Genomic DNA, 12531 nt, shown 5'->3' on the forward strand with positions numbered 1-12531 from the left:
CAACAACAAGAAGTAGACAACACAGATGTGGTTGACCCATGGACGCTTCTCGAAGATGGGACAAGTTCAGGTCTATCAAGCAGCAACGTTTCAAATAGCAGTGACATGGCCAATCTTCGAGCCACCTGTTGGCTGAAAGGTGCAGTGAGGGTCAGACGGACTGATCTGACTTATGTTGGTTCAGTAGACGACGACAGCTGAATCATTCTACTGTTTCATAGTTTTTGTTTTTGATGATCAAGAGAGCTCTGAAAAAGTGAGAAGCAAGGAGCAAAAGGCTTGGATCTTCGGTGCCTTAGACTGTACTATCATTTATTGAGGGCTCATGAAGAAGGAAGTCTGAATGTGAATGAGAAATCTCTATGAGTCTGTGTGGCTTCTTCAGATCTTTGTATCTTAATTACTAACCCTTTTGCTTTTTGGTCACACCACTTCATACCCCACCGGACCCATGCTGGTTCGGAACCCTGTTGTATATATAGGGATTCGAAATTAATTGTCTCAGTTCCCTTGTTCCATTATTTATCATCCACTAAAAAAATTATTATTCCTCTGAACTTATATATTGATGAAGAACACTTGTCTCTCTTTTTGCTCTTCCTTAACAAATGGGGAAACTTAGCTGATTACTAAAAATACTAAATATGTTTTTGGATATATTTCATTTGCTTTACAAGAGATGGAAACAGAAACATAGAAATCTTCTCAAAAGTCTCTTTTTGAGCTTTATTATTATTCACTACCTCTCATGGTTTTGTCTACATAGAGAACATCATCAATCCAAGCAACTATGTTAAATGCTAAACCTTCAAGTACTCTTGAATAGCTCTCCAACACAGCTTTTCCAACATCCTGCAAACCAAAAAATAACACAAGACTTTTCATAAATCTCAACAAAATAATTATGATAATGCACAATCATTAATTCAACTGAGTTTTCATTCTTCAGTTTTACCTTATTGTATTGAATCTTGCATATATCTAATGATGTCTGAGACAATTCTGGATAGCGCTGTTTCAAACAGAAGAGCAGAGTCTCTGCTCTCTCAGCCATAACATAGTTCTTGTCTGTTCTCTCTGTAGTTGACATAAGATCTTTCACCAGGTTCCATGAGTTCTTAGAGTTACTAAGACAAGCTTTGCGTCTCCATGTATACATCGAAGCTTCTACTCTATCTGCTAACTGAACAGCTTCATGCTCAGAGCCTATGTTCAGACAATCTAAGAGCTGTTCTGGGAAAAACCGACCCGAACTACTCATGTAACGATAAATTGAATCTCCAACACTGCTTTTACCACACTGCAGAGATTGAACATTCCAATCTTAGACTCAAAACCGAATCGTTATGACTCCTCCAGTAAAGTATGAAAGATATCAAACAAACCTTTGGAAGAGTTGTCATGTATGAGTCAGGAATCTCCATTTCACTGAGAATGCTACTGTTGATAGCCATTGCAGCTTTGTGAATCTGATTAGTACTCTCTCTCTTGTTTTTGAGTTGTTTTCTGGCCTTATCTGACAAACCTTCTGATGGCACTAGAGGAACCGGTAGCCACCATTTCTCTTCTTTCCTTTGTACTATAACTTTCCTGAAAGATCCAGTCGCAGAACGCGCAGATTTCATCGATAAACTTCCTTCTTCTGCATACCAAAACTCTGTGTTCTGAAAACTGTCCAATGCTTCCTGTAACAAAACAAAGAAAGATGTTGTGTAATCAAACCAAATAATCATAGGAACATCGATACATCTTTGGATATATTTACCATAAGCATTGAATCAAGCTTTCTCAAAGCAGGCAAGTTGATATAGATATCTGCTCTTGGTCTACTTTCCATCACCTGTAAAACCCACTAAGAATGTTTTCATTGTTTTTTCATTTCTCTTTTTTTACTGTTTTCAGACAAAAAGATTTGACAAGTTATTTACCTCAACAGTAGCTCCATTGCTTAGACTCTGACATCTAGGGATGAATTCGACTATGTAATCACATACCGATAAAAGACAATTCATTTCTCTTTTCCACAATGCTCTCTTCTCTGTTTCTAACGGCTCTAACCTCAGATTCTGTCCAAACACTGTAGCTGCAAACATTAAAAATTCCAAAAAAATACATGCATCAGATGAAGACTATTCTATAACAAAAGAACCATAGGATGTGTGAATGATATGCTTCATAATTAATGCTTTTACCATAAAGATTGGTAATTGCGTTTGAGATTGTCACAGCAGTGCAGACTCCTTTACCACTCCCTGACATATCTTCTCCAAGTAGAAGTTTTGCGAATCTTTCCTTCATTGTATCAAGTTCTGCAAAAAACCCTAGAGCTCATATTAATTTCAGGACATTACAAAAAAAAAAAAGTAGAGAAGAGAGAACACAGCACCTGGTTCTGAAATTTCTTGGACTACAAGATTTTCATTTGATTGCATCCCTAAACCAGAGAGACATTTGGTGCTCTCATCAGACTTAGATTCAGTGAGGACAGGCCAGTTACAAGGAGAAGCTTCACTACAGAAGCTGTTGGTTTCATCAATATGGTCTGAAAAGCCTGAAGTGCTCTCTGAACAAGTTCGAGGATAAACAAAGGAATCTATGCTCATCGTGGAGTAAACCGGGGTTTCTGATGCTGATTGATCGTTTGGGTCAATGGATCTAGGTGATTGATGATGATAACCCACTTCATCGTTTTCATCTTGATTCGATAAATTCTCCATCTTTAAAGCTCAAAACTCCTTAAAGGTCTCTCTGTTTCTTCTGAATTAAGTAACCACACAAAAAAATAAATGTAAATTATAGCTCAAGATATTAATTAGGGTTTCAAGAAACTTTCGAAAATTTGAAACCGGGAGTTTTTGGTTTTTGGAAAGTGANAAAAAAAAAAAAAAAAAAAAAAAAAAAAAAAAAAAAAAAAAAAAAAAAAAAAAAAAAAAAAAAAAAAAAAAAAAGCAGAGGAGAGAAGAAGCATTAAAAAATCAGGTCAAATGAGAACTTTAAAGTCACGATCTTATTGAAAACTTCACCGGAGTTTTTTTGCAGAACAAGAACAAACTGAGAGAAAAGTCTGAAACTTAAAGTTTGAAAAGAACGTTAAAGTAAAAAAAATCAAAGCAACGGTCTTTATTTGATATATCACCTTTAAAGCTTCTTCTTGAATTTTGAAACCTTCTCAGTTCTTACGTTTAAAGCAAATAAATTTTGAACGTTCAAAAAACCAAATTCCCTCCTGTCGAATCCAAACAAAACCCCTCTCTTTAAGCCGGCCACCGGAAAAATGTGGACCGTCCGATGAAAGGTATGATCCTCTGCTGACGATGAAGTGGCTTTTCCTCGGCTTCAACAAGTGTTTTTTTTTGGTTCTATGAAGAAAAATACAAAGACCCTTTCCCTTTTAAGTTCAAGAGCTATTTGTGTCTATTTGGCTGCCTACTAGCTACTATACTTTTATCATTTTCTTGTTGGCTCAAAATATATGGACTATAGTTTTCAATCAGAAACATATCTTTGATTAGTCGATCCTTCCAACACACACACACACACACACAAATAAATAGTAAATTATTAGCTCCCATTGGAAATTACATATATGCTAAGTTATTATATAATGATTGCACAATTGCGACCAATGATCAATTTATCTTCTTTTTTTTTTCCGTTTTCAAAATACCTATATCACATCTTTTCACTTTACGTAATTTAGACATCTCATGTAAATTTTTAGCATTATTTGTTTGAAATGAAAATCCGGGATTCTTTATAATAATTTACTAGCTACAACTCCTTCATATCAATTTGTTGAACTCCAAATATTTAATTATATGAAAGATCTTGATTGAAGCTAAGATGAGATACGAGTGAATGTTCAAAGTATATATATTATCTCTTGACCTTTTATAATTTTAAGAAGTAATCCTTGGTCGGTCTATAGACTATAGTAACACCTCCACTGGGAATTTTATTTTAAATTTTATGTGTCAACCCGTTTATTAAATTAGACCAATTATCACATGGGCTGGAGTTTAGCTTATCCCCATGTAGCCTACACGATTAACTCATAATAGGTGATTGATTAGATATATAAGTATTAGTTTAATGTATTTTAATTTCAGTCATGAATTATATACTTACAGTTTAGCACATGATAATTTAATGTAATTGAGAAGACAAATGCATATTGCATGGTTCAGTTCGTGCGTGGGACGACGTGCGTCCCATTTTCTCCTTGTACACCGTACACGCATATCCTACACGCATTTTATATACCATATAATTAATCTATGTGTCATTATTTTTAGTGTACTATGGACTATGATATTATACAATATCAACTACTTTCAACATTTTCCTTTATTTATTTGTTAAGATTTTAAATGTAAATTTAGTATATATATATATGTGTATCTAATTTATTTCAAGAAAAGAAAAAAAATATCTAAAGACAATGCTAATATTATTTATTATATTGGTTGGGAAATTAAATGAAAGTAAGAAAAATGTTACATCAAAAGATATAAATGCAGACCATTCATTACATTAAATTTGAAAGGTGAAAAAGATTAAAGTCATCAACAGTTTCGTATTCTTGCCCATCACGATACCGTGAAAGGGTTGATTGTGAAACCCTAGCTACGAATAAGAAGAGAGAACAACATTGTTTATAGTCGAAGAAACGATATAAGGTAGTTTTGCATTAATTGATGAGACCTTGCCCATGCAGCTATGAACCTAAAATGTTTGCACAAACTCAGAAATCAAATAAATGTCATTGCTAGTACTTTGATAGAACCCGAATTGGGTTATGTAAGCACAATGTGAATCTGAAATATATGAAATTAATTATTAAATAGCGAAAGAAAAGAGTTTTGTAGCTAACCCTTTTTAGCATGTTAGTTCTCTTTTAGTTGATATTTGTTTGTTTTCCGAAAGCAGTAGAGCAGAAACCTTAACAAAGGGAGTTTCATCAGATTCAGAATTGGGGAAATTGGTTCTTCACGGTTTTTGGCCTCCATCTTCACCTCCCATGCTTTCCTCTGCGATTTATCCTAGAAAAATAAAACGTTTTCCTTGAGAAATTTCGAGATTATATGTTATTGTCGATGTTCTTGTATATTTCAAGATTAATAAATAAACCACAAAGACTCTCCTAATGTTCTAAAAAGAATCGAATTTATACTAGGATAGTTAATTACATGAGTACTATATATATAGTTACTTACCGTTGCAATGAATCTCAATCCGATTTTTAGTTGGCCTTTAAAAGTATTGTCGTCAAGAACAACATTGTATGGAGCTGGTTTAGTTTCCATGCATCCTCTGTCACGTCCTTCGGTTACTATCCCTCCAAGATGAATCCTTTAATTACACCAAAAGAGTCACAAACATGTACATTATGGTAATTATATCTGATATGTATTGCTAATGCTAATTAATTAAACCATTCAAAAATCAGTTTCTGCAAGCAAAACTTACATGGTTTCACCGACAAATCCACCATCCTTGAAGAGCTCTTTGTCCATGATTCTAAATTTGATGTGGGTCAGCTTCTTCCATTGAGACATAGGGAAATCGAAGACAAACTTTTGGTTCCACAATGCATTGTCATTATCACCTATTGAACCAAAAATGTTTTCTAATTTTTATAATTTGGCTTAGAAGAAAAACAAATTAAAAACACCGCATGCAGTAACAAAATGTGAACCTTTTGACATTTTGCTACGGTATTCCTTTGTCCCACATTGTAAGAGCACATAATACACAGGACTTCCTGCCAACCAAAATGATCAATACAAAGATTTTAGTTTACTGTATAATAACATATGAAAGAAAGTTTGTCTTTCTCTTTATAAATCACCAATAAAATTTGTGTGTGTGATTCCATGAGCATCAACGAGAAATACTTCCAATATTCCTCTCTTCATATTAATATATCCAAACAAAATCAAATACTTAAAAGACTCTACGAAACTAATTGAAAGAGTCGTGAAGCTAAATCAATTGGAGGGATTGAAAGTGAAACCATAAGTTTTATATTGCACGGATACTATTTATTTGCAGGCTCTATGAGTTAGAAACGAACACCATAAATAACGCATGCAATAAAATAATCAACAGTTTTCAATAAATAACCTTTTTAGAAAGTTACATCTAACTATCAAAATCCGTTTTTTTTAAGGAAGAAGGAAGAAAACTGAAGCGCAAAATCATCCAATGAATTAATCTATGACTATATATCAAGAAGGAAGTTGAGATTTGACATTGGCATACACTCAAGTAGTCTCAAACACAAGAGAACAAAATATACCTCAGTACCTCACTGATCGGATTTGCACGAACAGTTCCTTCTTATCAGAAGGGTCTGTTTCGGTCCAAAAGCCCACTTAGCATTTAAAAAGGCTACATAGAGGACCAAGTCAATTACTTGAGGTTTAAGGTAAACCTTATGATGACGATATAAATGTCGGCAGAATAATTGAATTATCAACTTTAACGAATCCCACATCGGAAAAAATTGAAGTTCTAAGCTAGTATATAAGAAGGATGACTTCTAGCATTGGTTAACCAATTGGCTTTGAGGAGGAATAAGCTCATGCATCTTCCCATGGTTTCATAATCCTCAACCCAATAGGGTTCATTCTAACAAGTAATGGATACATATATGAACCACGAATGATGAATCTCTAAAGAGAAATCGTCTTCGAAGGGAAGAAACATGAGCCAAAGCCAATTGGTTATTTTTTTGCTATCTGTATGAATGATAAGCGCCCATAAATTCTCTGAATTAAGGAACATGAGGGAAAGTGTTAGATGTATCTGTTCGACCTAAAGCTTCTATCTTTTCTTTTGTAAGAGTAACTGTTCGTTCTTTTTTCCAAGGATGTGTGTCCATTGTAATCATTATAGATGAGATTTTGAGATTCACATGAGAATATGTCTCCACTGTAACCATTGTACCCATTGAGGATGAGATAAAAAGAAGTCTGGATAAGAGGAGATGAGATTTTTAAGACCAACATGAAACTAATGATGAGAAAAGGAAATGGCTGAACAAGGTAGTGAGAAAAGTATCTCCATCTTGCGTTGGCTGTTCCTTGTCGAGTACAGCCAACTTTAGGTTTAAGCCATGTGAAACATAATCATAAATTTGATCCAACAAAATGGAGAAACTCTGAATGAAAAAGGAGGAACCAAAAACTTTCATAAGAAACAGAAAAAAAACCAAGATCTATACTTAAAAGAAGAAAAAGAGACAACATTGTTTCAAACCAAACATTGGCCAACTTTACATACAAAAACCCGGAAAACTTGATGTAAAGTTAACTGGCACGTCGCATATAGAGGTTCAAAAAAGTCTAAATAAATATAACAAATATTTCATCAAAAGTTTAAGAAAATAAGATTCTTTACTAAGAACATTAAAACAAATCACCAATGACTCTTCTCAGCTCTCGTTTGATCATTCCTATCGATGCAACTGCAGCCCCACGGAACTGCATATATAAACCCAAAAACGTTACAAAAAAAACTGAAATATGTCTCTTACAAACATCAAGAACATTGCTCTTTCAGAAGTAAGTTACCTTGGCCTTGAGATTCAATGTGAGAAACTTATTGAGTGTATGAGATCTAACAGAGAAAGCATCCATGTGAAGATTGCTTAGAGTTTCCATGATGTCTGCAACTATGTAGTCTCTGTAAGAACATCTTGCTTCAATCACAACTTCTGTTTCTATGAGTTTAACTCTCAAATGTGTCTTATCTCTGAAAACAGTGACTTGTTCGGTTTCTCCTGAATTCTCATCGATCTTTGTGCTGTCATCATAGTTCCCTGATGTCTCTTCGATCAGCACGGAGTCGTTAAGGTTATCCGTTGTCCTTCTTTGTCTTTCTACGAAATTAACTGATCCCATACAAGATTCTAGCTCTTCTACTCTTGCCTCCAGTTCTTGCAAGTACTTGATTGTGTTGTTCAGTATCGATTCTTTATCAACCTGCAAAAGGATTCCGAACAGAGTCTTGGTTTCTGAAATATAACAAAGCCTTTATTTAAGGATTTAGAGACAGAGTTATTACCTCGTTGACAGTTGGAACCATAGTTCTGAGGACACTGAACTTTTCATTCTCTTTTCTTCTATCTGAAGGATCATCTTGATTCATACCAGGTCTATGCGGTGAGGACATTCTCTTTGTATGCATCAACGGTACATTGTACAGCATCTTCCGCAACACATTCTGTGACTGTGGCTGCAAGTCGCTTTGTTTCTGAACAACATCTGAGTTTGGCTGCTCACATTGCTTCCACCGTAGGAAACTTGAGCCAGAATCAGAAGAAGCAAGATTCGGTTGACGGCGACGGATCGTCTTATCGTTCGTACTCGATCTATCCACTGAGTAGTTGAGTACTGTTGAAATGGTTCTTTTGTAATGCAAGTCTTCATCAGAAATTTCTAATGGAATCTGATGTTTCTCTTCAAGCATCAAGTTTGCTTCACTGATCATAATCCCCATTTTCTTCTCATCATCATTGTTTTGGTGGACAGAGATTTCCAATAAGCAAGATTTGATGTGTTGAAGCAGACTATGATCTTCTGAAATCTTTCATTGTTCAAGAAAAGAGAAAGCAAATTAGGGTATATAAGTTTCTTGTGAAACAAGAAACCAAAGTAAAACCTTTTTTTTTTTTTAATAGTGGAGAGATACCAATTCAGTGACGCCCAGCTCAATCACACCGCCCAAGTGAGGGAAACACACAACAGTCTGGAGAAGACCCAGAAAGGCATAAGAGACAATTACATATTAAATTATTTTAGATTGATGTATTAGAGAACTACAATTTCATTTATAAGCAACCAGAACCCATTTAAAGAGAACACTATATATGTAACGTACGTACCTGAATCGACGCGCTCTAATGGAGAGAAGCCATATGAACAATAATGAAAAGTAAAGCAGATAAAAAAAGATTTCTAGTCAGATTCGTGTGAGAAGATATCAAGATTCAAGAAGAATAAATTATAATATCCTACGAACTTACCCTTGCTAACAAAGAACGAGAGAATAGTTTGTTCTCAGCGTATTGAGCGTTGCAGAGCCATATGGTCTCACCCGTCGCTGAAGCTCTTCCAGGCAAACTAAGCGTACATAGACAACCAAAAAAATGACATAAAGATTAATTTATGACCCTAGCTAGTCGCTAGAGAAAACCAAAACTTAATAGTATAGAATTAATTACTTCAAACGTTAAAAGGTGAAAGTGTAACAGTAAGAAATCCCAAAGGTTAATTTCGTGTATCATCATTCCACTATTTACCAACTGGTTTTGAGATGGAAATCTAAGTTTGGTATTAAACCTCTTTATCCAAAGTGATTTTCATCTTAATATGAAAGGACACTGCTCATTCCATCTTTAATTTATTGCACATTGGTTTTTCTATATGAACAGTTCAAAAGAGCTAGTATATTTTAATTTACTAATTCAGGGGGGAGAGAGAGAGAAAGAAAGAGAGCAAACCATTGAGAAGGAGAGAAGACATAGGACATGGAGACTAAGTAGTACCACTCTTCATCAGAGAGATCATCTGGTGACAGCATCATATCTGTAGTACTGTCGTCACAGCTATGAACGTCATCATCATTATGCTCATTATGAGTAGTACTAACAGTAGTACCACTGTCTCCTTCAAGCATAGACAAATAAAGTTTCCGAAGCTGCTTGCTTCTCTGCAACCCATGTTTATAATGAGATTCGTAACTCTTCTTTCTCTTCTTCATATCTCCATTGTAACATCCTTCTCCCCACTCCAAAACCCTAAATTTAGAGTACAGTACTCATCATATGTAACACGAGAATGAAAAAGAGGAAAAAGGCCAATGCAAATATGAGATTAATTAACAAGATCTGATGTTTGTTTGTATATGAATATTAGATTACATATACTTACCCGGGTTGAGTAAGTGAAGACGACCAGAAGATTGCGTAGTTCCATTGAACACTTCTTACAGCTAAAGCAAGTTGTTTTCTTAATAAGCTGTTTTGTCTCTTACTTCTTCCTCCTACTGCTTCTACACCACCATCAGCCATTGTCAAAGACATATGTAGATGTCGTGAAGAACTGAATTTAAAACTCCGGAACCAAAGTGATATATATTAAAGAGGAGACAACGAAAAGGCAAAATTTATTAAAGAAGGCTTGTACTGAAGCTTCTTTTTACTTTTCTTTCTTTCTTTTCTTTATTGCTTTCTCTTTCTCAGCTTGGTCCTGATGGGAAAGTCTTAAAGGACTGTCTTTAAAGTTGAGTACTGTGTCTGAATGATGGGAGAGAGAGTGTATGGTTGACTTGGGTCATGATCTTGGTTTTTGGAGTGACTCATCTTTATAAAATACACATATGGTAATAGTGTTGGATTCTATTTGGTGAAACCCAAGGTAATATTCTGTAAATAAAGTGATGCTGAAAAAAATGCCAAAAGAAAGATTCAATATAGTCAAAAGCTTAGTTAGGTGTATAGTGATTTGGTCGACGCTATACAACATGGATTTTAAATAAATCTGAAAATTGTATAGTGCAAATATACTATCGTGCTAAATGTTTTAGATGCGATTTGTTTTGAAAGTCACTAAGATATTTCTTCACATTAAGACCAAAAAAAAAAAAAGTCACTATGATACCGAAACTTATCGTGATATTTTGGAAAAATACAACTTAAAATCATTTGATGATCCACGATTAATGTTTTGATGATTCAGTCTTGTAGCATACTTACGTCCATTAAGAGACAAAATGAGAACACGTTACCTTACAAAAGTCATTTTTTTTTGTTGTTGTCAACTTACAAAAAAGTCATTTATCCGTATAAGATGTGGTAAAATAATTTCGATGAATCCATGTTTGCTCAAAAGAAATTATATGATTATTACCTATAACCCTTTTGACCCAAAAGAAATGTTACGTATAATTATTACTCTTTAGGAAAATTTATGTATATCGATAGTGCAGTACGAGAAATGTTTGATATGATGAAAGAAGAGATCCAGTTCATCGAAATTAAATAAAAAAATGGGTAAGTATTCTTAGTTAAACTTGTGTTGGTTTATCTAAAATAACTAAAACCTAGTATGCTGTATGCCACATCAGGTTTTGTTTTTTTTTTTTTTGTATAACTGTGAAATTTCATTACTGAAAGTCAGATTGTACTGGATACAAAGCTTAAAACTGCGAAAGATAACCCATGTCCAAAAAAAAAAAATATAAAAAGCAGTGGGAAATCTACCCGTACCCTAAAAACTTAATAGAGCTACATTACAAAAGTCTCAACCAATCTTGCAATAGATTCCTAAAATTCCTTCGATGTTTTTTTGCGAGGATAGCATCCCGGATTAACATGTCCAATTGCTTGAAGAGGATATGTGCTGGTGTTGTTGTATTGCTGTGAAGACGAGCATTCCTCTCAGACCAAATAGAATAAAGAACCGCTTGAGCCACCAAACGTTTAAGAGTTATCGAAGAAGTGGAGTCTTGTGTATCTAACCAAGCTGTGAGGGCAGTCCAAGTGTGGAAAACAAACGGCCTAAATCCCAGTCTTCTCGTTACCTGAAACCATAAATCCTCGCTCAAGCTGCATTGAAGAAACAAGTGTTCTCTGTTTTCCGGATGCAGGCCGCATATGCAACAATTTGTATCAACCTCCATTCCTCAAGAGGCAAGTCTTGTTCGGGTGGGTAATCTGTCAAGGTGCATCAGCCACATCATGAATGCGTGTCTTGGGATAGCCCCTTTGAACCACACTTGCCTTGACCAGCTCCGCGGGTTCTGTTTTTGTCTCAGACTGTCCCAGGTCTTCTTTGTGCTAAAAAGATCCAGCTCCTCATCATCTATTTTCCAGGTATAATGATCCAGCTCAGAGCTTATTGAGGGTAGAGGCACTGTAGTCAGGTAGGTTTGCAATAGTTCAGCTTGTGGGGATCTCGCAGGGCGTATGAGCCACCCCGTGGGATTGCAAGCGTCTGCCACAGTTTTATGAAGGGGAATGCCAGTCTGAGAGGGCCCAGAGATTCCCATAAAGTCTATCAGCGGACCAAAGGGAGACCACCAGTCAGACCAGAAGCTTACCTTGCTGCCATTTCCCACATTACATCGTAAGAATTGCGATGCTAGGGGTCGCAGATGCAAGATGGTTTTCCAGGTCCAAGACGCTTGCTTCTTCTCATCAATTTGCCAGAAAATCTCATCTTTGATCTTATTATTTCTCAACCAATCCGCCCACAGGGAGTCCCTGGCTGTTAACAGTCTCCAAATAAGCTTAAGGCAGAGAGTTTTGTTCCATCTAGCAAAGCATCTAAACCCCAGCCCCCCTTCCTCTAGCGGCAGACAGAGATCCTGCCAAGCGACTTTGGCCGCTGGTTTCTTGGTGATATCACCGCACCAAAGAAATCTGGAACATATACTCTCAATGCTCTTGATGCACCATTTTGGTAAAATGAAAGCTGAAGCCCAGAAGTTGACAACTCCATAGATTACTGAAGAGATCAAAGC

At 35.6% G+C, this 12531-nt stretch overlaps 4 protein-coding genes across 5 annotated transcripts in view; 1 reads left to right on the forward strand and 3 right to left on the reverse strand.

The window, feature by feature from the left end:
- The window catches only part of LOC104711955 (mediator of RNA polymerase II transcription subunit 12), a 10722-nt gene extending 10173 nt beyond the window's left edge, over window positions 1-549 (forward strand). The window contains exon 14 of one of the 2 annotated variants that reach the window (XM_019233067.1): window positions 31-549. In XM_019233067.1, coding sequence (XP_019088612.1) covers window positions 31-201 — 171 coding nt within the window. In that variant the 3' untranslated portion in view covers window positions 202-549. The other variant, XM_010428740.2, reaches the window with a different exon arrangement.
- On the reverse strand, window positions 653-3448 carry LOC104711937 (rop guanine nucleotide exchange factor 3). Its single transcript, XM_010428729.2, has 8 exons — window positions 3137-3448; window positions 2387-2757; window positions 2193-2309; window positions 1929-2083; window positions 1766-1840; window positions 1386-1685; window positions 956-1300; window positions 653-852 (listed from the first exon to the last, which is right to left on the reverse strand). The coding sequence occupies exons 2-8, from the start codon at window positions 2715-2717 to the stop codon at window positions 733-735; spliced, it is 1443 nt and encodes a 480-aa protein (XP_010427031.1). The 5' UTR covers window positions 2718-2757; window positions 3137-3448; the 3' UTR covers window positions 653-732.
- LOC104746775 (elicitor-responsive protein 3-like) lies at window positions 4618-5918 on the reverse strand. Its single transcript, XM_019232907.1, has 6 exons — window positions 5852-5918; window positions 5699-5764; window positions 5470-5608; window positions 5217-5352; window positions 4874-5042; window positions 4618-4725 (listed from the first exon to the last, which is right to left on the reverse strand). Exons 1-5 carry the CDS (start codon window positions 5916-5918, stop codon window positions 4887-4889), a joined length of 564 nt encoding a protein of 187 aa, XP_019088452.1. The 3' UTR covers window positions 4618-4725; window positions 4874-4886.
- LOC104711976 (transcription factor MYC1-like) lies at window positions 7213-10279 on the reverse strand. The gene is made up of 8 exons (XM_010428765.2): window positions 9939-10279; window positions 9509-9805; window positions 9032-9128; window positions 8891-8905; window positions 8698-8754; window positions 8071-8592; window positions 7578-7988; window positions 7213-7487 (listed from the first exon to the last, which is right to left on the reverse strand). Exons 1-8 carry the CDS (start codon window positions 10088-10090, stop codon window positions 7413-7415), a joined length of 1626 nt encoding a protein of 541 aa, XP_010427067.1. The 5' UTR covers window positions 10091-10279; the 3' UTR covers window positions 7213-7412.

Source organism: Camelina sativa, chromosome 2 (genome assembly GCF_000633955.1).
Source record: "Camelina sativa cultivar DH55 chromosome 2, Cs, whole genome shotgun sequence".
In the NCBI taxonomy this organism is placed as follows: domain Eukaryota; kingdom Viridiplantae; phylum Streptophyta; class Magnoliopsida; order Brassicales; family Brassicaceae; genus Camelina; species Camelina sativa.